The following is a 22,649-nucleotide window of genomic DNA, read 5'->3' on the forward strand; positions in this document are numbered from 1 at the left end:
GCAGAAACGTGGAGGCTAACAAAGAGGGTGCAGCTTAAGTTAAGAACAACACAGCGAGCTATGGAAAGGAAAATGATAGGTGTAACGTTAAGAGATCGGAAGAGGGCGGAGTGGGTGAGGGAACAAACGCGGGTTAATGACATCTTAGTTGAAATCAAGAGGAAGAAATAGGCTTGGGCAGGGCATGTAATGTGAAGGCAAGATAACCGCTGGTCCTTAACGGTAACGGAGTGGATTCCAAGAGAAAGCAAACGTAGCAGGGGACGGCAGAAAGTTAGGTGGGCGGATGAGATTAAGAAGTTTGCGGGGATACAGTGGCGGCAACTGACAAAGGACAGGGTTAATTGGAGAGACATGGGAGAGGCCTTTGCCCTGCAGTGGGTGTAGTCAGGCTGATGATGATAATGATGATGATCGAATGACCAATTGACTGACGGATTCATTCACTGATTGATTTCTTTTAATGCGTAGAATATTATTTCTAGCAATTCCAACTGGGACCCGCCGAGTGTTTTGTCTGTATTAAGACTTTTTTAACGACATGGGCGTTTAGTGCATGGTTTCTGGTGAAAAAGAAAATTAACAATATTTAATTGAACAAACAGCTGTCGTTCGGTCAGATGGACTCGGCTGCAGCCTACTTTCGCCCCCAGTACAGGAGGCAATGTAGAGCCAGCGACGACACATTGTAGCTTTCGCTGCCAGAATGAACAATATATCCAGAGAAGAAATCTTTACTTTTTCATTGTAAGGTTGACGTCTTACGCACACTTCTAAGGAATTGAGCTTAGGTCCAAACAGCAGTTGCACCTTTCAGCGTCAGATACTGAAAGCGAGAGCTTTTCGCCGCTTAGAATTGTTCTCGCTGGATATTGATCACAAACCGGGGTCAAGGTGAGAATGTGCGTTCACAGCAGGGCTCTACAAGGCGTCTATGTCCAAGCGCTCGCTGTGAGCCTCAGATTGCGTGATAAGGGCTTCAATAGCGCACGCCCTCAGCGTGTGACCTAGGATGACTAGATCTGTGGCTACGTGTCTGTTTGTACTCACGTCTATTCTGCATTTAATCAATGTGGTCACATCAGGAGGGTCTGGAAAGAACACGCCGTTTGAAGAGAGAGAATCGAACTTCCCTTATCAGCACGTCAAAGCTGTAAGTGTTTTTTTGGGGGGGAGTCCCATGGTCACCTGTGTCATGCTTTGCTCCAAATTAACAACATTCTGCATTTTGTTCAGGGAATTTTATGGCGTTAACACAACGTTAAAAAAAAAAACGAGTCAGATAATTTTAGATATGGTGTGTCTTGTCCAAAGTAATCGTCTTTGGGCAATGGAAGAGATTTTTCAGCACTAAATATATTTGCAACTCTTAAGCATTCTCTCAATTGGATTACGGAAATTTACTTCGGTGCTATACGCAGTGTTCCTTGTCTTTACTACTATACCCATTATTACAATATGCTTTCAGCCAATATATCCTCGAAAATTGGGCATATCGAATAAAATGCTCAGAAAACAAGGCGTTCTGACGAAAGGAGCCGAGCTTCCAGCAAACGGACGTAGCGTGACAGAGGTGTCCTAAAATACCGTTGACGCGCATAACTTCACGACCGAGCAGAAATTATATCGTGAAAAGTTAAAATTACGCTTCAGCTTTGTTGTCTGGCACCAATTTGTGCTCAATAACGCCGTATTGTGGTACATTTGCAGGCACTCAGCATACCCGGAAAAATTTACGTCATAAGCCGAAACTACGGTTTTTCAACCAAACACCGATGCCTATTTTTGCAGCGAGCAAAAAGTTTCAGTGTGACCAAGTACAGAGTTATACTGGGATCCACTACAGTCTATTCAAGGATGTTCTTGTAAGTTGATGGAGTTTTTTGTGGTGAAGTTAGAAACCTCAGTCATGTTTAAAAAGCCTCATGTGTAACTGCATATATTAAACTGCCTTGTTAAGTATACTATGACAAATGGAAGAAACGATCGCAGGTTTAGAGACAGATTTTGTTTTACGGGCCGCTGAAACTTACCAAGCAGGCTTAAGAAAGTTTCTTTTTCTGCCCAAATTGTCTCCATGCTATGGTTCTCTCCACGCGCAATTCAAGCCCCCGTAAAACAGCACTCCGGTTAGCAAGTACAGTTTCCACGGCCAATTGTACTTTATTTGGTGATTTATTTCGATTTTCGTGTTCAATACACGCCGCACTGAATATTGTAAGGACAAGGTAACATTAAAAAAATTAATCGTAATCCAAAAGGATAATTTTTTTGCTATGCTTAAGTAGTGAACTACTGTTAGAGGAGCAGTGAAAGGGGCTGTCAATAAAGTTGGTGTACTCCTAGAATGTTAAAAGACGCCGCTTCACAAATAACATGTAGCAGGATTTTTTTTATGTGCTTTGTGAAATAGAGCTTGGTTATGTTTATTAAAAATTTGAATTTCCGCGCCTCCGCGCCTTTCTCTCTCCTCTCGTCAATTTTTGTACGCGGAATTTATGCGGCGTCTGAAAGATCTGGCGCTCCCAGATCACACTTTACCGAATGATGCGCGTCAAACTCGGAAAAAAAGCAAATAAATACAGCACTCCGGGTATTCTATGCTAAGAATAAACCAAAAAAGCCGCTTTCTGGCAATGCTTCAAGCAAGAAGAGAAACTTAGAAAATAGCCCTCATGTCATTCGAATTTATGAGCAGGTTTTTCACTGCGATGACAACTCATGCATATAATGAACTTGGAAGTCGCTCAATTCCACTATTCAATGAGTTTGAAAATGGGTAATTATAGGGTGTTGCTGTCAGTTTTTCTCAAAAATGTTGTCCTTATATTTAGGGTGAAATTCAGCACAAGTTTTGAGATGGTGAGAACCGGCCACCACAAAAAACCCAACGCGGTGGTGTACAAGCATAGACCAGGTAAGCAATGCTTTTCAGCCTAAAGTGTAGATAATATTCTTCTGTAAACTTGAAACATGTGTGGCCAATACGCTATCCTCTTTTGCATTGCGAAATCACAGTTTTACATCTTCACATAGTTCGTGAGTGTTTCTTGAGTACGTACTAATGCAGACAGTGTGGGACAGAGACAGGTCACCTTTACATTATGTGTCTTTGGCTCCTTGCGCTGACATGTGCTAAAAAAATGATAAGTGTTTTTGTTCTGCTGTGCCGCGCACTAAACTTAGGGAAAGCTTTCACCAAAGGGCAGTCAGTACTTCTTTGACTGCTAAGGCCCGTAGTAAAGTCTACTATTTATTAGCTCTTTTCAACCATGGGTGCCAGAACGAACGCAACTGACCCTCCGTGCCGTGCTTAGCGGTGGTCACGTGATGTGATGTGGCCTCGTGCATTTACTTACACACTGATCCTGACAGGGTATGCTCTGAATCTCGCAGGGAGGATTTCGTTGTATTACCGATGTCATTGTCAAATGCGACACCGCCTTTCACAAATAATAACGCGTTATCGTAAAAGAGAATAGAGAGCGCAAAGACGGTGAAATGAATGATCAAGGTAAGTGTGAAGCGTCAATCAAATACTTTCTTTTGCTGTTTGATTTCTCCTGTCGTTCTGTGCTGGCAAGAGATAGGAGCTAGAATACTGAATTAAAACTCTCTCTCGGACAGCAACTGAACAGCCATTGAAAGCCAAACAAGGGATGTATAACTTTTGCCGTACCTTTGCTTTTCTTAGGTGATCCTCGCAAGCTGCGAAAGCTGATGTATATGGACAAGAAGAAGACTTGCATGATTTTTGTCGACGACCGTAGTTCATCGGATGAAAGAGCAAGTGAGTAGAAATACCTTTTTTGAGCAGTGCTATTTTATGGATGCGAAGAAGCTGTTGTTCAACATATACTGAACGTTTGAAAGGAAATCATTTATTGTGTAGCTGCACAGTAATAAAATTTGTTTATTTTTGCCCGCGCAGTCAGCGCATTCTGTTGGTTGTAGCTCTAAATTCATTTCGCACTTAACGATTTTCAGCAGAGGGAAGCCGCACCGATATTGTTGTATCTGAAGGGTCTCCTTCGTACCAAGAAATACGTGATCGCTGATGTATTCCTTGGTTTTATACAAGCACAACAAATAATGCCACTAGATGCACTTCCAGGTGTCAACAAAAACAGAACTAGAGGGCAAGGGGAGGCGCCAAGAATGAAAAAAAAAATGCAGATGGCACTTCAGATGTGCTTTGGCTGTGAAAGCAGTGTTTTTATTTTATAGTGGTTTTATTCTGCTGTTTATTTTTCTATTTTTTGCTTTCTAGTGACACACTTACTCATCAGCACACAGTCATAATGAAACGCCTATGCTGTGTCAACATTTGTTCGCCGAGAAACAACGCTGTATAACGGTGTAAGGGTTGCATGCTCACTTCGAATAAGAAATTTAATTTTTCTTTTTATACCGCACTGCCATCCGCGGTATTTCCGTTGATGACATCTCCGCTGCTTGCGGTCAACGCCGATGCGGAGTTTCATTTCCGACGAGCGATATAAAGTTTTCGCATCAAAAAAGAACACCAGAGACCTGCAGTGTTCGCACCGGGTACTTTCAGAATGGCGGCGTTACTGAACAATGAAAAATAAGAAGAGTCTATCAAAAAGCGTACTGCTTGGCTGCAACATGCATTTCACGCGCTTTGCATATTTTATTAGTATTGTACATTCAATTGCATTAATTTGTAATCATATGCAGACAATTTTGAAACATATCAGCATGTACTGCGAGAGAATCACCTAGACTATCTCAGTGTTCTATTTAGCTATAGGCTCTGTCTTTGGTATTGGACAATTTACTAGGCTTTAGTAGGCTATGGATACAGATACTACCTTCATTATGATTTGCTTGCGCGGAAAACATTTGACAAAATTGGGAACGGCCTTGACAGGCGATGCTGTCGAAATGCAGCTATGAATTTAATAGACAAATTAATGGTAGTAGCATGCGCCTGAAATGTAGTCTCTTAATCTGCATGAGTTTAAAATTCCTTCTCATGATGAATTTTATATGCACTAACTATTCTTATATTCTTCCTGACCTGACATGAAGCTAAGAGGCGTAGCAGCAGGGCCCAGCACTCGCCGGAAAAACAATTGAATCACAACGCTCACTTGAAGATCTATCACTTAATAGTGGAACTGAATGTTAAATGATTAAACCGCAATCATTAAGGCTGCGATACTGTTTGGTATATGTCATTTGTCCTACGCCCTGAAAATATAGCCTGCTCAAGCTCTCTTTGTGCGTGAAAATGTAAACAGTTCGGGATTGCGGTTTCCAGCTGAGTTGCTCTAAATATTCCCGATGCTTCAGATCGCGAGCATTTTTTTTTTCAGAGTGCAATCTGATGAGACCTGCACGTTACGCAAACGAGCCCGTACCGGAAGACTGCCTACGGGTCTACAACAAGAACTGCTATGGAGAAAAGGTCAAGCTCTACCGAAGATGGTGCAAGTTATTGCCGGAAAGATGGTACTCCTCCTACAAGAACAAAGGAAGCAAAGGCGCTTCGCGTAGGGCCGAATAACATAATGGTATCTTCAAAACAATGCATCTCCCAACTCAACCTGCAGCGCTGACAAAAATAAACTGGGGTGATTTTAAGAACAATCGTTCTGCTTACCTCTAGTGTCACATGAAAAGACATATTCTGCTAGTAGGGTCATCCAAGATGAAAGACCGCAAACACCCATATTTAGCGCCGCTTATTATTGGGTTCATGTACAAAGCGCCAAAGTTTTTTCAGAGCAATCAACAAATATATTCGTAGAAACTCATTCGTCGCCTCATAATGCTCTCAGAAATCATCGAGCAGAATTAAAGACTCCATCTGCGATAATTGTGTGGAGTTCGCAATTATTATTAAAGCGAAAATATACCGAACGTTATGAGAGCGGGATGACACTCTCCTGTGTGCTGGTTCTAGTATACAGGCCGGCATTTCCTATCAAGTGGCCATTTTTTTTGTTGAATAGCCGTATTGAAACGCAAATGGAGGCTCTCTACGTGGTACATATTAGGCTCAACGTACAAAGCTGCAAATTTTATTTTTCAACACTCGCTCCACGCATCACCCTCATCGCACATTAGCGGATGAGTCTCAGGACACGAACTATTTGAATCAACATCGGCTAGGTGTTTACGAATGCGTTCACCCGCTCTTTTTCTTCACCTTTCGAGAGGCGCTCGAACATCTCATCATTAGCGTTGGCCTTGGGCTGTAACGACCTAACCTGAAATCTGAATGGAGTGGATGGGTCTGGAAGCATTCTCTCCTACCAACCAGTTCAGGTAATAGCGCCACCTCCCTCATGAACACCGTTCATGTACCGGAATACCGGCTGGGCTTTGCGCTTCCAGCTGGCGCAATTACGTTGTCAGGAAAATTGCCCACAATTAAGACTGAACGTAATACGAACAGAAAGCGCAGCTTAGCGGCTGTGGTAACCGGTTACAGGCACGACGCATGCAAAGCGGAACTGGTGAAGTGAAGACCAAAGAGCCTGACTTCAATGATGTTATTGAAAACTAAACATCCTGACTGATTTGCGTGTCTGGTTGGTTTCACGACAAAATAAATTCTAACACATCTCCAACCAAAAACTTTAATTTGAATCCGAACGTATTGGAGCCTTCTTGGTACCTGCTTCAGGGGTGACTGGGGGCAGTAGATAAAGTTTTTGGTTGGAGATGTGTTATAATTTATTATAAGGCTGCCCTCTGTGCAATCCCAGAACACCCCCCCCCCCCCCCTCTCACTTCATTGTTCTTCTACTTCGCTCCTCACCTACTCATCCGCCTTCTCCATATACTTTTCTACTGCTCAGCACAATGAAGAAAAAGCGCCCCTTGAACAGCGTCTGAAGGGAAAACCGCAGTCGGGATTGTGCAGTTCACGCGTCCGGGCCAATTCATATAAGTGTCGACGCTCTTTTGTTAATGCTGGAGGAACAGTAAGCCCTCCAAGCTAACAGCGCCTTGGTCTCTGCAATGCTTTCGGCTTGCCCTGCTTCATCTGATTTCCACCTGATGCTCTTCATACTGCTACATCGCCCCCGATACCCTACCTAGGAACGGGCAATTAGTAGTTGAGCTGCAGAATATAGCTGCTGTTTAGATTGAGCTCTGTTTACCCTGTAGTTCTGCTCATCTCGTCCCGTTTTTTTCTTGAGAAGTGGGAGTATGGAAATCATTATGACAAGGATTTATTTCAGCAAAAAGAGACTCGCATTCTATTCAAGACAACTACTGCGAAGGACTGTAAAGATGCCCCCCCCCCCCTTTTATTTCGCAAATTGAGTTTGACTTCAGACCGCACTAATAATAGTAGATGCCATTTGCTAAAAAGTAAAAAAATTGTGATTGCACAATAGAATGCGCTTTGGACGGTTAATTGATTGATGTATTGAAAAATTGTTTTTCTGCACTGGCTTTTTCGCATTTCGATTTCCTGAATGACCAGATGGCGCCGCTGCTGTATAATCGAGGAACTTGAAATAGAAAGCCGAACAGTTTATTGACTTAGTTTTAAAGCAATGTAAGTTTGTATAAACGTAGTTTTCTCTGCATATAAAAGAGAAATTTCTTTACTGCTTATAATTATTTGGTTATAAGATTTTGTGTAATACGGGAACCAGGCGCAGGCTTTCTGCAGGCTTTCGCACAAGGCGTAGAAGGCGATCCCGCTTGTTGCGCAAACATATCTAGGGCTTCGACTAGCTCGGCTTTACCCTACCCCAGCTATGAATGTCAGCTGCTCTCACCAAGCTACGCTCATACAATTAGTGGAGGTGGTGGCCAAACCGCAAACCGGATTTCGGAGCGGAACACTAACCAAGCGTCTAGTAAGACAAATGGGCACAGCCCGTCCTTTGTATCTACCACCACCTGGTGACGTGTCCAACAAAAACGAGCCACATATTTACAGCGGCACTAATGATCATTGTGTCGAAGATTCGATATATTCGTAGTAACCAGGTAGGATGACAAAACAAGTAGGATGACGCCGTAAAACGAAGCAGAGCAATTCTTTACCCGAAATACTTTCTCGAGGACTTTCTTAAAATATGCCACGCTATTTGTCGCTTCGTTGCCAACCGAACGACTGCAACTTCACTCGACATGCTCACCTTGTTAAAGGTGATTGGAAAAATTGATAGAAGGCTAAGGTAGTCGGTAGATTAGAGCGCCGCTCTCCACGCACTAATTTCCACCGCTGGCAAGTGGCATGTTACACTGCCAGCCATCCTTCCGTATGTTCCCGTGGCAGCGACCTTCCGTGTAGCGTTTCGCTGTGCTATTTGGACTACCGGTTACGCCGACAATGCAGGAACGGACGCCCTAGACGCCCTCCGAATAAGCCGTAGCTTTAGAGCTTTATAAGTTGTAAAGCTCTAAATCTGGAAGGATGCCCAGTATACCGCTTTCAGGGCTATTTATGTTTTAATTGTAACCTAACCTTAAGAGTATTCACCACCTGCACCTTCCTCCCTTGCGGCAGACATGGGACGTACTTAACTGCCTCGAGTGTCACGTGTAGCGTGATCGAAGAAGGACGGCAGAAACTTTGCGAGAATGCTCTTATACTTCCCGTGGCATATACATGCATATATAGCCCCTCACAGAATGCAACTCACACATATGAAAACAATGAACCAAACAAAAGATCTGTTGCTGTGTAGCAAGAAATCAGTACTCAGTGTACCGGAAAGCTACCAGTGCGGATTAGTAAGACTGTTTCCATGAAATCTAAGAGCGCAAGGGTATGTTAAAATTAGTCATTTAAACAACGTGTATAGGATGTTTACGCATGATTAAAACCCGTCTTCCATCAACGAGTACAATTAGGCGTACCGTGTACACATTATTATTTTCTTATTTACATTGTCGCGAGGCCTGTCCCGCCTTAAGGCATAGCCTAGATCCTATCGACATTTTAGAGCCCACTCTTACAGTACAGAAAAGCTTTGCGATCCGAAGTGCAGAGGAGTTTTGTGAAATGGAGGCCATGCGACTGCCAGTTGGCTTGATGTCACGATTCTGTAAACGTGCAGCTTAGCGTTCACTTTTTACAGTGCTACTTATGTGAAAGTTTAAGTGCGATTTGTATGAAAATTTTATCTTTATCCAGAAAATTCTCTCCTAGGTTTTCACGAGACAGCGGCATCATCTAAGCAATGGCGATATACGTCAAAGGTAAGCCGCTACTCATTACTCGCACAAAGATCAGACACAAAGCGAGGCTGTGGGCAATAATTTCAAACTTATGACGTCTAGATACATGACTATGCGTGTTTAACAAGAAAGTTGTAACCAGTAAGGCTACGAGGGCTGCACGTTTATCACAAGGCTCTCGACCTACCAGTTCCAGGAAAACTGCCATCGCCAGAAATTCGTGTTTCTTGTCTCTATTGTGCATTGTATTATAGGTGAGCGAAAAAAAAGTGTTGCCGAGGACAGCAAAGCTTGAATACTTCTCTGAGACGGCATTGTTCGGAAAGAAGTGGGATAAAAATATAAAAAAACAATTCTTTTTCTCAAGTGGTGCCAAGCTGCAGGAATGGTTCCACGTGCATTGGAGCTCCATTCTTTTCTGGCATTTTCAGCAACCGCAGCAAACACCTTGGCACTGTACAGAGCGCATTGTAAAAGATCAGGTGCTTTAAACTGCACTCCATTTTGAAATCCGCCACAAGCATGTGACTTTCTACTGTATCCTGCGTCATTTCAGTATTTGACCGAATGGTTGCACGCAAAATGTGAGCTCTGGATAGCTTCGAAATAGAGAAACACAATAAAAAAAACGCTAGTAAGTGGTTTCCAGCGACCTGAACCTTCTTGTCTGTAATCTTCAGTTTCATGAATTCAAATTATTTGCAGCGTAGCTTTCTATTTGCGTCATCAGAAGCGAACTATAGGCACTGATATGTGATTACTAACACCTTACAGAGTGCCTATAACATGTTTTCTGACGAAGTGAAAAGAAAAAGAAATCGCGTAATTATCGATATCTTTGAAATTCCTTCGCGTCTTCAAGCTTACACGCTTCCTAAAGGCATTTTCAAGCATCAGCATTTGACGACAAAGATATTGCTGACGACAAAGCAGCGACAACGAATCAATTGGAGAAGACACGATCCGTCTTAAAGGTATGACGCAATAGCTTTAGGGGGCTGATGCCCATATATGCGGAACCGGTAATTCTCTACTTAGCATTCAGAGGGCGCTGTAAGCCCTCATACTACAGCAGAAAGTAATCTAGGTTATAATCTGTCGTACAGATTAGGCGGAAAGGTAGTTGAGCAGTGACTCCCGGGCTTAATGTATGCGGACGATATTGTACTGTTAGCAGATAGCCAGGAAGATTTACAGACTTTGGTTAATTGCTGTGGAGACGAAGGAGACGCTCTAGGATTCAGTTTTAGCGCAACTAAATCAGGTGTGATAATTTTTAACGATACAACTGATCAGGTGCTTACAATACAAGGCCACGGTATACCCAAAGTGGCCGAATACAAATACCTCGGGATATGGCTAAACGAAGGGCAGATATACACGGAAAAGCATGAACAGGCTCTTAGGGCAAAAGGACGAAGAGACGCCGGGATAATGAAACATAGGGCATTATGGGGGTACAACAAATATGAAGTACTAAGAGGTATTTGGAAAGGAATAATGGTGCCGGGACTTACTTTCGGCAATGCGGTTCGGTGCTTAAGGGCAGAAGTTTAGTCGAGATTAGACGTAAATCAGAGAGCTGTTGGAAGATTAGCACTAGGTGCCCACGGCAAAACCACAAACGAGGCAGTACAAGGGGATATGGGCTGGGCATCGTTCGAAGCACGGGAAGCTAAGAGTAAAGTACTATATGAAGGACGCCTGAGGAAATTGGACGATAACAGGTGGGCAGCTAAGGTATTTAAATATTTATACAGAAATAGCGTTGACTCACAGTGGCGGAAAAGAACTAGAAAACTAACCAGTAAGTATGCCGGTCATGAGGACGGAGAAAGAAAGAGCATTAAACGACAGGTTAAAAACGCGGAAGTTAAAAATTGAATGAATTCAATGGAAAAGAACTATAGTGTAGAACTATATCGATACTGGAAAAGGCAGATAAGGAAAGAATTTTTTTATGATAACTCAAGAGGCAGTGCCCTACTTTTTGAAGCTAGGTCAGGGTGTCTTAGAACGCGCAGCTACAAAAAGAAATTTAACGACGATGACACATGTGCAGTGTGTGGTCGATTAGTGGAAACAATTGAACACCTCATAATCAAATGTGATGGTATCCATACAGATGTAGATGCAGGCGCAGTCACTCTTCCTGAGGCCCTAGGGTTTAAAGATAACAATGGTCATGTAAATTGATCTGCAGTGGAAGTTAGCAAAAAGCGATTGGAGGATTTGTGGCTGAAAAGCAGAGATGTGGCATAAGGTTAGAATTGTAGGAAACCGTAGGTAAAGATGATGGCGAATCTTAATGAGAATTGTCAACACAGTAAACAAAAAATAATAAAGAAAGAAAAGCTGAGCTTGGTGGCCATTGCCACCACTTCGTTTCAAAGGGGGCGCTCCTATCCATCCATCCATCCATCCATCCTACTACCAGCGCAGTGACGCAGTGGTTAAGGGATGCGCCACTGCACTGGCAGGTGGCTGATTCTACCACAGCCGCCGGTAGGGATTGCGCGACCCATGTTGCTCACTCCGAGCAAACCTGTCGTGACCAATCATCAATTCAACTGCAACCTTCCTCCCAATGGCTGCAGGTGGCACGACGCTCCTGCGAATTTACCTCACCTTCCTCCTTTGGAAGCGGCTTGCAAGACTCTCCTCCAAACTTACCCGAGCTTACCTGAAGCTCGGGATAGTTCGGAGCATAAGGCAAGAGGCTAAGACAAGATTACAAGATTCTTACTCGGGGTTGGTATATCTTTAGTAGTTATTTCGCACGAGAGCTATCGCACGCAAAAAGGACGGACGCGGACACTATAAGCATGTTCAAGGGCTGGAAAGACAAGGATGGCGACTAACGCGTGATTGATCGCAGGAAACAACCTGTCACAAAGAAGCACACTTTGTGCGTACCAAGAGGACAAACAGCTACATTTTTCAGTGGAGCAGAAATGGAAAGGCGCCCATGTGCTGTACGATGTTAGTGCACGTTAAAGAGCCCCAGGCGGGCGAAATTATTAACGCGAAAGCATTTCATGGGTATGTCGGTGGTTTCGTGAGCGCAAAACATGTCTACAGTCTGCGTCGTTCGAGGCAGAGTTAGGAGCGAAAGAATGATTGTATGTCATAGGGATGAATCTGCACTGAGCGTCAAATCTGGCTGGTGCTGAGTATTTAGCTAATCAATAAAAGATGAAAAAGTTGATTGGACGTCGAAATAGTCGCGGATGTCGATAAAGTGGGTGGACGTGAAAAGAGCCATGGACGTCGTATTGTGGAAAAATACGCAACAGAGCCGGATAATGGTATTAAATAGATTAAGAAGTCATTAATTAACATTAATTAATGAAACAAAGAGCTTTGGTTGTTGTCGAGTAATTAGAGAGAGGTAATTAGAGCCAAGTGATACAAATACATGAAATGGCGACGAACATACGTGGTTGTCATGATAACACGTGCCGTCATGCCGTTTCGTTGACATGGGGTCACCGTGACGTCAGAGGAGACGGCGGCAGCGCGATGGGGTGAGCAGTGGCGCAATGGAAGAACGTTCTCGAAAGTTCGTGCGCGTCGCCTCGGCTTCGGGAGCTTCCGGCTTGTGTCAATCGTTGCCTCGCCGCCGTCGTGTGCGCGCGTTCCCTTGTGTGCGTCGGATGGTGCAGTACATCATTGTGTGAGAGGCAAGAAGTGTGCAAGAGTGCTAAATGCTTTCGCATACCCCCAGTGCGAGTCACGGCAGTAATCTTTAACGTTTCCAGCAGCCGTCCACTAAGGCACCTCTTTCTGTCTTTCTTCTCTTACCCGTCACTTACGGCAAGGTTCCAGTGTCAGACGGGATCTGAGACAGATACTGCTCCATTCCCTTTCCTCAAAAACCGACTCTGAGTTTCTATTCCAGGTTATGAATGAAGGAATGAATGAATTCATTCCGATAAAAATACAATTTTATGGAAGGTATAAGGAAAAAAATTGCAAAAGTGTAATTTGACCAGTCCTTAGTCCTTCTCGTGGAAGTGGCAGTAGAACCATATGACACAAGTATTAGACATTAGACTTATGATATTAAATGGATGCATTCTTGGATGCCTCATCGATGGTTGGCGAATCAGTTGCTGTCTATGTGCTTTGTCGTCTGAACGTGCCTTCAAGCGATTCTCTTCGTCAACCCGTCTTGTGGGCGTTACCTGCTTGGTTTTTATCCAGGTTTGAAGAACCTCCGCCACCAGCCGTTTCTCTGCCAGGTTTTCAGTCCGCCATTGGCATTGGCGCTCCAGCGTGCAGAACGAAACCATGAAAGACGACGAAGACGACGATTTAAAGCCGCACGATGTCAGATTTTGTTCGATGTTCACACGCTTGGCAGGAAGATATGGCAAACAAGGCTGTACATGTATACCCTGAGGCAAAGATGTCGGACAGATGTGCACGCACTTAATAAACTTTGCTACATCAATTAGACAGGGGGCAACAGCAAAGGCTATACAATCTCTATCTGGCGCCCCAATAGAAATGTGTACGTGTCGACAATGAGTTAAAACTATGGGCCTCAATAAACTATTGTTTTAAGTACCCACACATGGCTAGCGTTACCGAAACCCTTCTTGTCCTAAGAAGAAACTTCAACATGAGCACCAGTTACGACTGCCTGACGGCGAAAAGACTTCAGAAATTTGATGAAACGAATTACACATATCAGCTCGGCGCACGATTTGGCAAGGAATAGTAAGTAACTGCTCGTTCTTATTCCAAAAATATAGTGGCGTTTTGTCACGTCATCTCTCATTTTTCTCTTTGTAAGGAGAGGCAGACAGAAAAGTAGCCTGTCAGAAGTGGGGGCACCCACTGCGCACCTGATGAAATACTAATATAGAGAACAACGGAGTTCTAATTTAAAAAGAAACAGAAGGTGCGTGAAATATTGATTAAAAGACGTCTGAGGCAAGGGTGCCCTTCATCGCCTGTTCTTTTTGAGGTCTACGACACAATACTCGAATGAACGCTAGAAATCAGTGGGTTAGGGGTTTTTTTTTGTCGTATCCGCGAATCGGACAACTGCAAATAAATCCATTACTGGCACTGATACAAGCCGGTGGTATCGTTTCTCTAGGGAGCAACCAGAAAGAGCTCCAATAATTGGCGGACATATGCGTACTACTAGTGGAGGTTCTAGGATGGAGGTAGGTTTAGAGCAGAAAAATCGACAGTGATGGTTTATAATGATATCTTCGGCACGGTTGCGATAAAAAAGTTTTGATCCATTCACAGCTAAGGCAGAGGCATAAATGAAGGCAGAAAACCATACCGCAGATAAAAAGAAGGCGAGAAACAATGGAGTGGTCACGTTACTCGTCCAATCTGTAGATATAATTAAGCAATTTGGGAAATCTGGAAGGGAGCAGTGGTCCGTGCTAGGACTTTGCAAACGCTGTTTTGTGCATATGATCTCACATAAATTTCGTATTTGGAATAAAATAGAGAACAGCCAGCAGGCGTATTTCGTGCGCATGGCCGTGAGGCAGGAGCGGCTAATATAAGGCGGTGAACATTCTATGTGCATCACAGAAAACGTATGGCTTACTACGAAAAATGACTGAGGCATATGAAATAAAAATGAGGGTTGGCGAAATCATTTGTGAGCTAGCAACGACTGAGCATCAACGGTAGATAGAGGAACAAAGCTCTACGGCATGCTTATAAAGCAATTGTCAGAGGAAGAAAAAGAAAATTGGATGAACACTAACCAGCAAATGCCATCCTCAAAAAATACTCCTTAAAAAAAACTCTTAGGCTATTCTCGGTGTATTGTTTGAATGCGTTAGCAGGAAAACGTTCGCGATATCGGATGCTGGCATACTAACCTTCTTTATAAACTAATTTTGTAATTTCCGACGTCCAGACGAGAAAAGTAAATATATCCGAGGTTGACAATGAGAGTTTGTTATATCTAACGTGATACATTTACAGGTTCCATGTATCCGAAGTTAACGCACGAGAAGTCGTTATATTCGAGGTGGCATGCCCTTGGTCGTCATATCTAGTGTAGTATACTAAGTTTTTTCATGTTTTCAGGTTGGCTTTTGCCTATGGTAGATGGCGGGCCACCTGCCAGTGGCTAGTGCCAGTTGGCGTCGCCATTTCTGCACGCAGAGGCCCTTCTAAATTTTACGCACTCATACAATGCTGGGCAAGCCTAAAATAGAGCTTTATTGGACGGTTAAGACGAAACTTAACGGAGAAACTTCTTTCTGGCGATAGCATAGAAGCTTTTTTTTTCAAGGCTTTGGTTGAACGTTTTAGAATGAAATGCTACCTGCAAAAATTCAGCACTATGGTGTTGTTGCGTGCAAAATAGAGAAACAATGAAACTTATTCTTATCGTGCCTAGGGCCTTCCTGCCATCAGCGAAGGAGGCCACAACGAAGATCAAAGTTGTGCGGTCTCTCTGCGTGCTCGCCTGCCTGTCTGCCAGTAGTAATCTCTGTCTGTGTCTTAATCAGTTTACTCAGCATAGAATGTACTTTGCAGAATATTCCGTGCTTTAATCCGGTGCGTTAAACCCGCGCTCTATGAACACTTTAGCGAAGCCAACTCCGATAATCAAATATCATATCTGAAATTCAAAATGATATGTCATTGGAATTTTTCCTGCGGGATGCGGTTCAACAGCTACTACACCCCAGTGGGAGAAGTAGCATTATCGGACGGGTTGAGCCGCTCTTTTTCCCTACGCTTTAAGACCTGTCGGCTATCGTCTCTTCTTCCGACTTCTATTTGGTGCACAGCTATCACAGATGCAATTAAATAGCCGTGGTAGCTGTCTAGCCACTGAATGAAAGTCTAATGAGTTCGTACTGGTCTTCCAAATGCTGGCCTGCAGTACTTTGCAGCCTTGGCGCTGCATAGGAGGCGAAACCAGTCAAAGAATATAACTCTGTTGTCATGTTTATACCTGACGGCCGTTTTATATAGTAACACGTTCGATATAATGCAGTCTAGGTGGCCAAAAGCGGTGCTGCGACTTCAGGGCAGTGGGAAAGAGCTACGGCGTGCCTAGAGCGAGGAGAGCAGTGAGGGATGCTGAGCGTAGTGCTGAACACTAAGCAGAAATAAATTTTACTTATTCGTTGACTTGGCAAGGCACTTTAAGTCCACGAACTATGTCGCGTTGCTTTTAAGACGAGAAGTTGCCGAATGCGGCGAGGGACGCGAACTATTCCGGTGAGCTAGGAGATGGTTGATTTGCGCTGGCGATTCCGGAAGATGCAAAAACAGCGAGGTAGGTCATGAGCGCTGCCTAGCGTGTAATAAAGGGCTTAAAATCGGGGTCATGTCCTGCTGCCAAAGGACATTAACCATTTACGAGTGCCGCAGCAAGCCCCTATAATCTGTTCTAAAAGGCGTCGTGGCTTTCTTGCAATGTATTTCTGCCTTCCACCTGCTCTCGGAGGGGAGGCAGGTTCCAGATTTAGAAATGCATAAAGGCAGTAGCATTACTTACGCGGGAGAAAGTTTTATCCAAGCTCGGTACTAAAAGGAAGACGTTGATAACTGTGGTGTTTATGATAATACGAGTTCCACGTGGTGCTAGGCGCTTTTTTTTATTGGAGAAGTCTGCCATCAGGCATAAGTTGTGAAAGGGGGAGTGGAATGCAGGATATAGAATGTTAAATAAGGGGTGGAGACCAGTTTCGGCGAGGTATACTTGTTTACATACTTTTGTTCTCACGTACATTCTCTTAGCAGCAGCATATTTTACGAAGATGTATGGTGTTTTTCATGGGAGCAAGCGCTCACAAGATAATTTGAGAAAAACGTATAAATAAATGTATGTTTTGGTGCCCCCACGAGTTTATTGTTCAGAGGGAGACCAACATATAGGGGTCGTTGCTAATGTGAGAAAAATCTCGTGATATAAAGGCCGGGCAGGACATTTGTGACGGTATTTGAAAGGACATCAGCAAGAAGTCGAGAATGGAAAGGGGGCTTCTAACTCTCTCGCAGACCGCCATGGAAACATTGTCCACTTCATCACCTTAGATTTCGCGCGCATACATGAAAAACAAAGAGCCTTCCTCTACAAAAGAAAAACAAAACAACATATATGACGCAGGGAATCTATCTGAGATGTGTAGTCGTTCTCATACCTGTCTAGAGCGCTGAAGCGGCGCACTGGGAAATATATTTTCGTTCTTTACGACATACCTATGGGGCAATACAAGACCTTATTGAGCAGGCATACTCCGTAAAAGCTTTACCGGGCCTGCCAGCCATCTTCAATGATCATAACTGCACAACACAGCGCTCCATTCGAGCGCTCTAGACAGGCATATGCATGGTGTTTCATCTCAGACTTTAGACAATTTTTAAAACTAAGCTTTTTCAGTTAGAAGAGCGCTTTTTTTTGTACAGCAATTTCAGCTGTGTAATGCATATGCATGCAGTTAAGACGGTCTAACGAGCAGTTTGGTATACAATAGTTAACTTTTGACCATTACCGTTAGGCTCCTTAACTGATTAAAGATATTTAGCCCACCGCGGGAATACACGTATCAATTTTTAGAATTTAAAAAACCCAGTCACCGTCGCTACTGTGGCCCAAGAAATTTTTGCTATTTCAAAGAGTTGCCTGCACCGGAGAGGTTGCGTTGCCTGCAAGCTTCTCGAAAGCGCTTGTATTTTGGAGCGAAGTGAGCAAAATTTCCTGGCCAACAGTACGGAGGATAACCGCATTTTCAAGATTGTAAAAACTGGTACGGATATTACTTATTGTGAGATACATGCCTCTCAATAATTAATGCGACTAACGGTAATAGGTAAAAAGTTAACTAGCCGCAGTGGTTTCTCAGTGCTTGTGGTGTTCGGCTGCTGACCCGAAAGACGTGGGTTCGATTCCGGCCGCGGCGGCTGGAATTTCGATGAAGGCCAAATTTTAGAGGCCCGCGTACTGTGGGATGTCAGCGCACGTTAAAGAACCCCACGTAGTCGAAATTTCCGAAGCCCTTCAGTACGGCGTGTCTGATAGCCTGAGTCGCTTTGGGACGTTAAACTCCCATAAACCATAAACCGTAAAATATTTTTAAGGCGGAAGCCTTTAATGCCTCATCGTTGTAAGCAGGAGCTGTCGACAGAAATGTCACGCTTTTCAATTGCTCGAAACGGTCGTGACATCACAGTGCGCGAATTTCAATCGGGGCCAATTGTACTTCGGCTGCTAACCATGCAACCAATTAAAGGGATCGTATAGTGATGTTCCAATTAAGTTTGACGGAGTTTAGTTAATTGCTTACTTAACCAATTAGTCTAATTAGCCTTTCTAGTCAGACCAGATAAAGAAAGAAAACCGAGTAAGAAATTGGCGGAGCCTGGGAATCTAACCCCGGTCTCCGGAGTGCGAGTCGAGCACGCTACCACTCCGCCATGCCAGCTTTTTTTTTCTTTATTGCCTGGCTTTGGCTCATGACATTGCACAACAAAAATACACATAACGCTATATACATACGACACTGTCGTGGTCAGCCAGCACGAGACTGGCTTCGTCAGCTTAAAATTCCCGCAACATACACAACGGCTCTAGTCTTGAGAGCCACTCGGGAGGCTCCGCAGCTGCTTTTTGGATTGCAAGAAACCAGTCCATGCTTTCCCGAAAATAAATTCGGGCCGGTCGCGCGTCTTTGTCACAATGGTAGCCTGCCATTCTGGAGCGCCATATACAGTGGAGGCCCAAGAGCATTATGAGGTCAAAGATACCCCATCCTCATTATCAGTGCTTAAATAGCGAATTTCGTGCGCGTCAAGTGGTAGCTCTTTCTTTATGGTCCTTTGTAACACGTCCCAAAAATAAACTCCTTCCCAGCAATACAAAAAAACTTGGTCTATTGTTTCAGGCTGTTTACAAATTAAGCAGTTCGATCCCCACGGTAAAAAGAAATCCTTTCCCTCTAGAAACTTTTTAACTGGTAACGTCCCGGTGTGTAACTTAAAAAAGAAAGTCTTTACACCTGGTGACACGTGCATTTTCTTCACCCTTTTTAAAACATCCCCTCCCGGGCCTCCACTGTACAAGGCCCTGTACATGGGCTCTGGGAAAACAATATCACAAAGATCATTGTACAACTTTTTCCTTTTACTTTTCCACAAATATTCGGTGGAAAAACGTGCCGAAAGAAACCGAACGCTTGCTACAATTTCTTTGTAGTAACCAAAAGTTCCACCAGAGAGCTCTTCTGTGGATACCACAAACTCCGGCAGCAATCGCCGCAGCTTCACTTCACGGTGCGCAAGAACGGGTCTCTGACGTCGCGAAAAAACAAGAAACGGTTCACCAGCTGCCTTAAAAAGAGGTGCCCTAGCCCTAGCACCCCGTCTTTTACCCGCCGGAACAGGTTCGTTCTGCTACAACGTTCCCATTCGGGCGCCCATATGAAAACAGCAAAAATCCTGTGTAGCTTCTGAACGTTCACACGCGAGCAATGCAAAACCTGCATCACATACCAGAGTTTGCTAATAAAAAAAAGATTGCAGACTGTAGCTCTGGCGAAAATTGAAAGGCTGGTGCCTTTCCATTCCCCAGCTCGGTCACGTGCGTCTTTAGTTTGCTCTTTCCAATACTCCTCGCTATCGCGATTAGCATCGAGCGGAACGCCCAAATACTTGCCCGGGGTCGTCGCCCACGGTACATTGGCGAAATTATCCGGGTGGGATGGCCACCTTCCATGCCAGAGCCCAAGGCACTTGGACCAGTTAACCCCGCTACCTGTGACTTCGCTGAACGCGCGTACACACCCGACAGCTTCACTTATGCTCCCCTGATCAACCGTAAATACTGCAACGTCATCTGCATAGGCCAGCAGCTTAACTTCAGCTGCTTGTAACGTAAAGCCATTAATGCTATTGTTTTCTATGATTTTCATGCACAGCGTTTCGATGTAAATACAAAACAAGAGAGGGCTGAGGGGGCAGCCCTGACGCACCGAACGCTGCACGCTAATGGGGGCCCCCAGACTCTTGTTAACAATCAGTCTCGTCGTGCAGTTTCGATACGTCAGGGCTGCACCCTTAGGGATAACTGAACCGACGTTCACATGGTCTAAAACGGTAACCAAAATTTCATGGGAAACACAATCAAATGCCTTTTCGAGATCAATCTGAAGCAACGCTACTCGCCCATTGATGTCGTCACAGCTTTCAAGCACACTGCGCGCTTTGTGAATGTTGGAAAAAATTGAGCGCCCTTTGATTCCACATGTCTGGTGGGGTCCAACAATATCCGATATCACTGTCTGCAGTCTACGCGCCAATACCTTCAGAAAAATTTTGTAGTCAACATTAGTGAGTGCTATGGGTCGATACGCTGTAACCAATTGTAATTTCTCTATATCATCCGTTTTAGGTATGAGCACTGTATGGGAGATTCCAAAAGACGGAGGCAATACGTTTATTTCATGGGCTTCATTGAAAATTGTACACAGCACTGGGGCAATTTCGTGCTTAAATTTTTTATAAAATGCCGCACTGAATCCATCTGGTCCTGGTGATTTTCCTAGGTTTAACTGATCTATCGCGTGCTCTAGCTCACTGTGAGTTATTGCTAGTTCCATTTTCTTTTTGCTTTCTTCGTCAAGCCATGCCATTGCACCAAGAAACTGATGCGTAAAGGCTACTGCGTCTACAGGAGTCGATGAAAAAAGCGTCTGGTAGTATTCATTAAAGGCTTCTTTAATGTGGTCAGTGTCTGCCGATAAGATACCCTCCCATTCTATTTTGTCGATGTGATTTCTTTCAGCGCGCGCTTTTTCTAGACCAAGAGCACGTTTCGATGGCGCTTCGCCAGCAGCTGTGCCTTCCGCCCTTGCCCTCACTAGTGCTCCGCGATAACGCCGTTCTTCCATAAGCTCTATCTTTTGTTTTGTTTTCCTGACATCTTCTATCCATTTCCCAGGCTCTTTGCATTCCTGCTTCATCAGCGTTTGAAGCAGTGCCCTTAGCTCAGCTTCGTCTTGTTTTTGCTTATAACGGATACATGTCGCCCTTTCTATTGCTTTGATTTTTAAAGATTCTTTACTTAGCTCCCACTGTTGCCAAATCTTCAGGTTCTTGCGCGGGTTTATTTTCCCTATGTCATCCTTTACTGCTCTGCAGTAGATTTCGTCTTGAAGAAGCGTGTTGTTTAGCTTCCACATTTCACACGAAAATGCCTTGCTTCGGTTCACACTTCCCAGGCAGCACTCAACTAAACAGGAGACTAACAGCGCGAAAAAAGGCAGGGACGAGAGAGAGACAATACACAGGACCAGCGCTAATTCTCAACCAGTCGTTCAAGACGCGCACTTTTCTCCAACATTCCGATTTCAAGATCTTCGCAATCCTTTTCCAATGTCCGACAGAAGGGGGAATGCAGCCGAAGAGGGATGAAATTTGAGGAGGGCAGAAGTTCTGAGGAGGGCAGAACTTCTGCCCTCCTCAAATTTTATCCCTCTTCGGCTGCATTCCCCCTTCTGTCGGACATTGGAAAAGGATTGCGAAGATCTTGAAATCGGAATGTTGGAGAAAAGTGCGCGTCTTGAACGACTGGTTGAGAATTAGCGCTGGTCCTGTGTATTGTATCTCTCTCGTCCCTGTCTTTTTTCGCACTACGCCTCCCTTAAACATTCTGTACTTCATGCCACACACGAAGCAAGGGCAGCTGGCGTCGGTGTCAATACTTCGCACTGCCGGCCATCCATTTAGCAGTACAAGGAATAGGGAATAAAGAGTCTGCGGTGCATGCAACCGAAACTGTCTTGCCAGTTCTAACACGAAGACAACGAGAGAGTGCGGTACTCAAGCATAAGCAAGGAAAGGCCAGAGGCAGGAGGAAGCCGTAGAAGCCGGCGAGGTGTTTACCAAATAATAGTTTTACTTTTGTTAACTTTCAGTGAGGGTTATCATTGGAGTTTCGTGAAACGGTCGTAGCAGCACCATGGGTTTAAATTTTTTTTTGCTACGAGAAATGTTTCCGACTCCAGATTTTAGTCCATTTCCATGTTCACCAGCAGTAACGAAATTTTGATTTATATAACCCTAATCGCGAGGTAATTGTTATATATACTGCTTGCTCGTGCTTCTACTTGCTCGTGCATTTAGCTGCTTGCTGTATTAAAAGTACTCTTCAAACAAGGTGTTCATTGCTGCCAAAATTTGCTTCGAAAACATAGGTATAGCAGGTACTTTCCATGGTACTCAGCATTCCTGCGTTCGCATAAGGTAGAATGGAAGCAATTGTTCTCCACTTATGTCGGCTTCTGAAACAATTCAGAATTACGGCCCCTTGTAGGGCGTGTCCTACACGCCATACACGCCCTATTTGAGAAAACGAAGAAACATTTTGTCGATTATTCAGCGGCTTAGGCCTGTATCATTTCATTCTCCTGTTTTAGAAAGAAAAAACGCGAAGAAAAAGCGCATAAGACTGCTTTGAAGCTTACATG

The 22,649-nt window shown here is 44.1% G+C and overlaps 1 protein-coding gene across 1 annotated transcript; it reads left to right on the top strand.

Annotated features, from left to right (window-relative positions):
- The first annotated feature begins 1,012 nt into the window (after positions 1-1,012).
- LOC149329949 (uncharacterized) lies at positions 1,013-5,533 on the top strand. The gene is made up of 5 exons (XM_089559691.1): positions 1,013-1,153; positions 1,711-1,865; positions 2,835-2,917; positions 3,695-3,790; positions 5,343-5,533. Exons 1-5 carry the CDS (start codon positions 1,013-1,015, stop codon positions 5,531-5,533), a joined length of 666 nt encoding a protein of 221 aa, XP_089415817.1.
- The last annotated feature ends 17,116 nt before the right edge of the window (positions 5,534-22,649 follow it).

This window comes from Amblyomma mixtum, chromosome 9 (assembly GCF_055824585.1).
Source record: "Amblyomma mixtum isolate Tamu chromosome 9, ASM5582458v1, whole genome shotgun sequence".
In the NCBI taxonomy this organism is placed as follows: domain Eukaryota; kingdom Metazoa; phylum Arthropoda; class Arachnida; order Ixodida; family Ixodidae; genus Amblyomma; species Amblyomma mixtum.

Bases quoted from the DNA above. Each gene is read 5' to 3' on its own strand.
- LOC149329949 (XM_089559691.1), top strand. From the start codon at position 1,013: ATGACTAGATCTGTGGCTACGTGTCTGTTTGTACTCACGTCTATTCTG. The intron at 1,154-1,710 runs GTAAGTGTTTTT...GTACATTTGCAG, and splicing joins CTTATCAGCACGTCAAAGCT to GCACTCAGCATACCCGGAAA. The intron at 1,866-2,834 runs GTAAGTTGATGG...CCTTATATTTAG, and splicing joins GTCTATTCAAGGATGTTCTT to GGTGAAATTCAGCACAAGTT.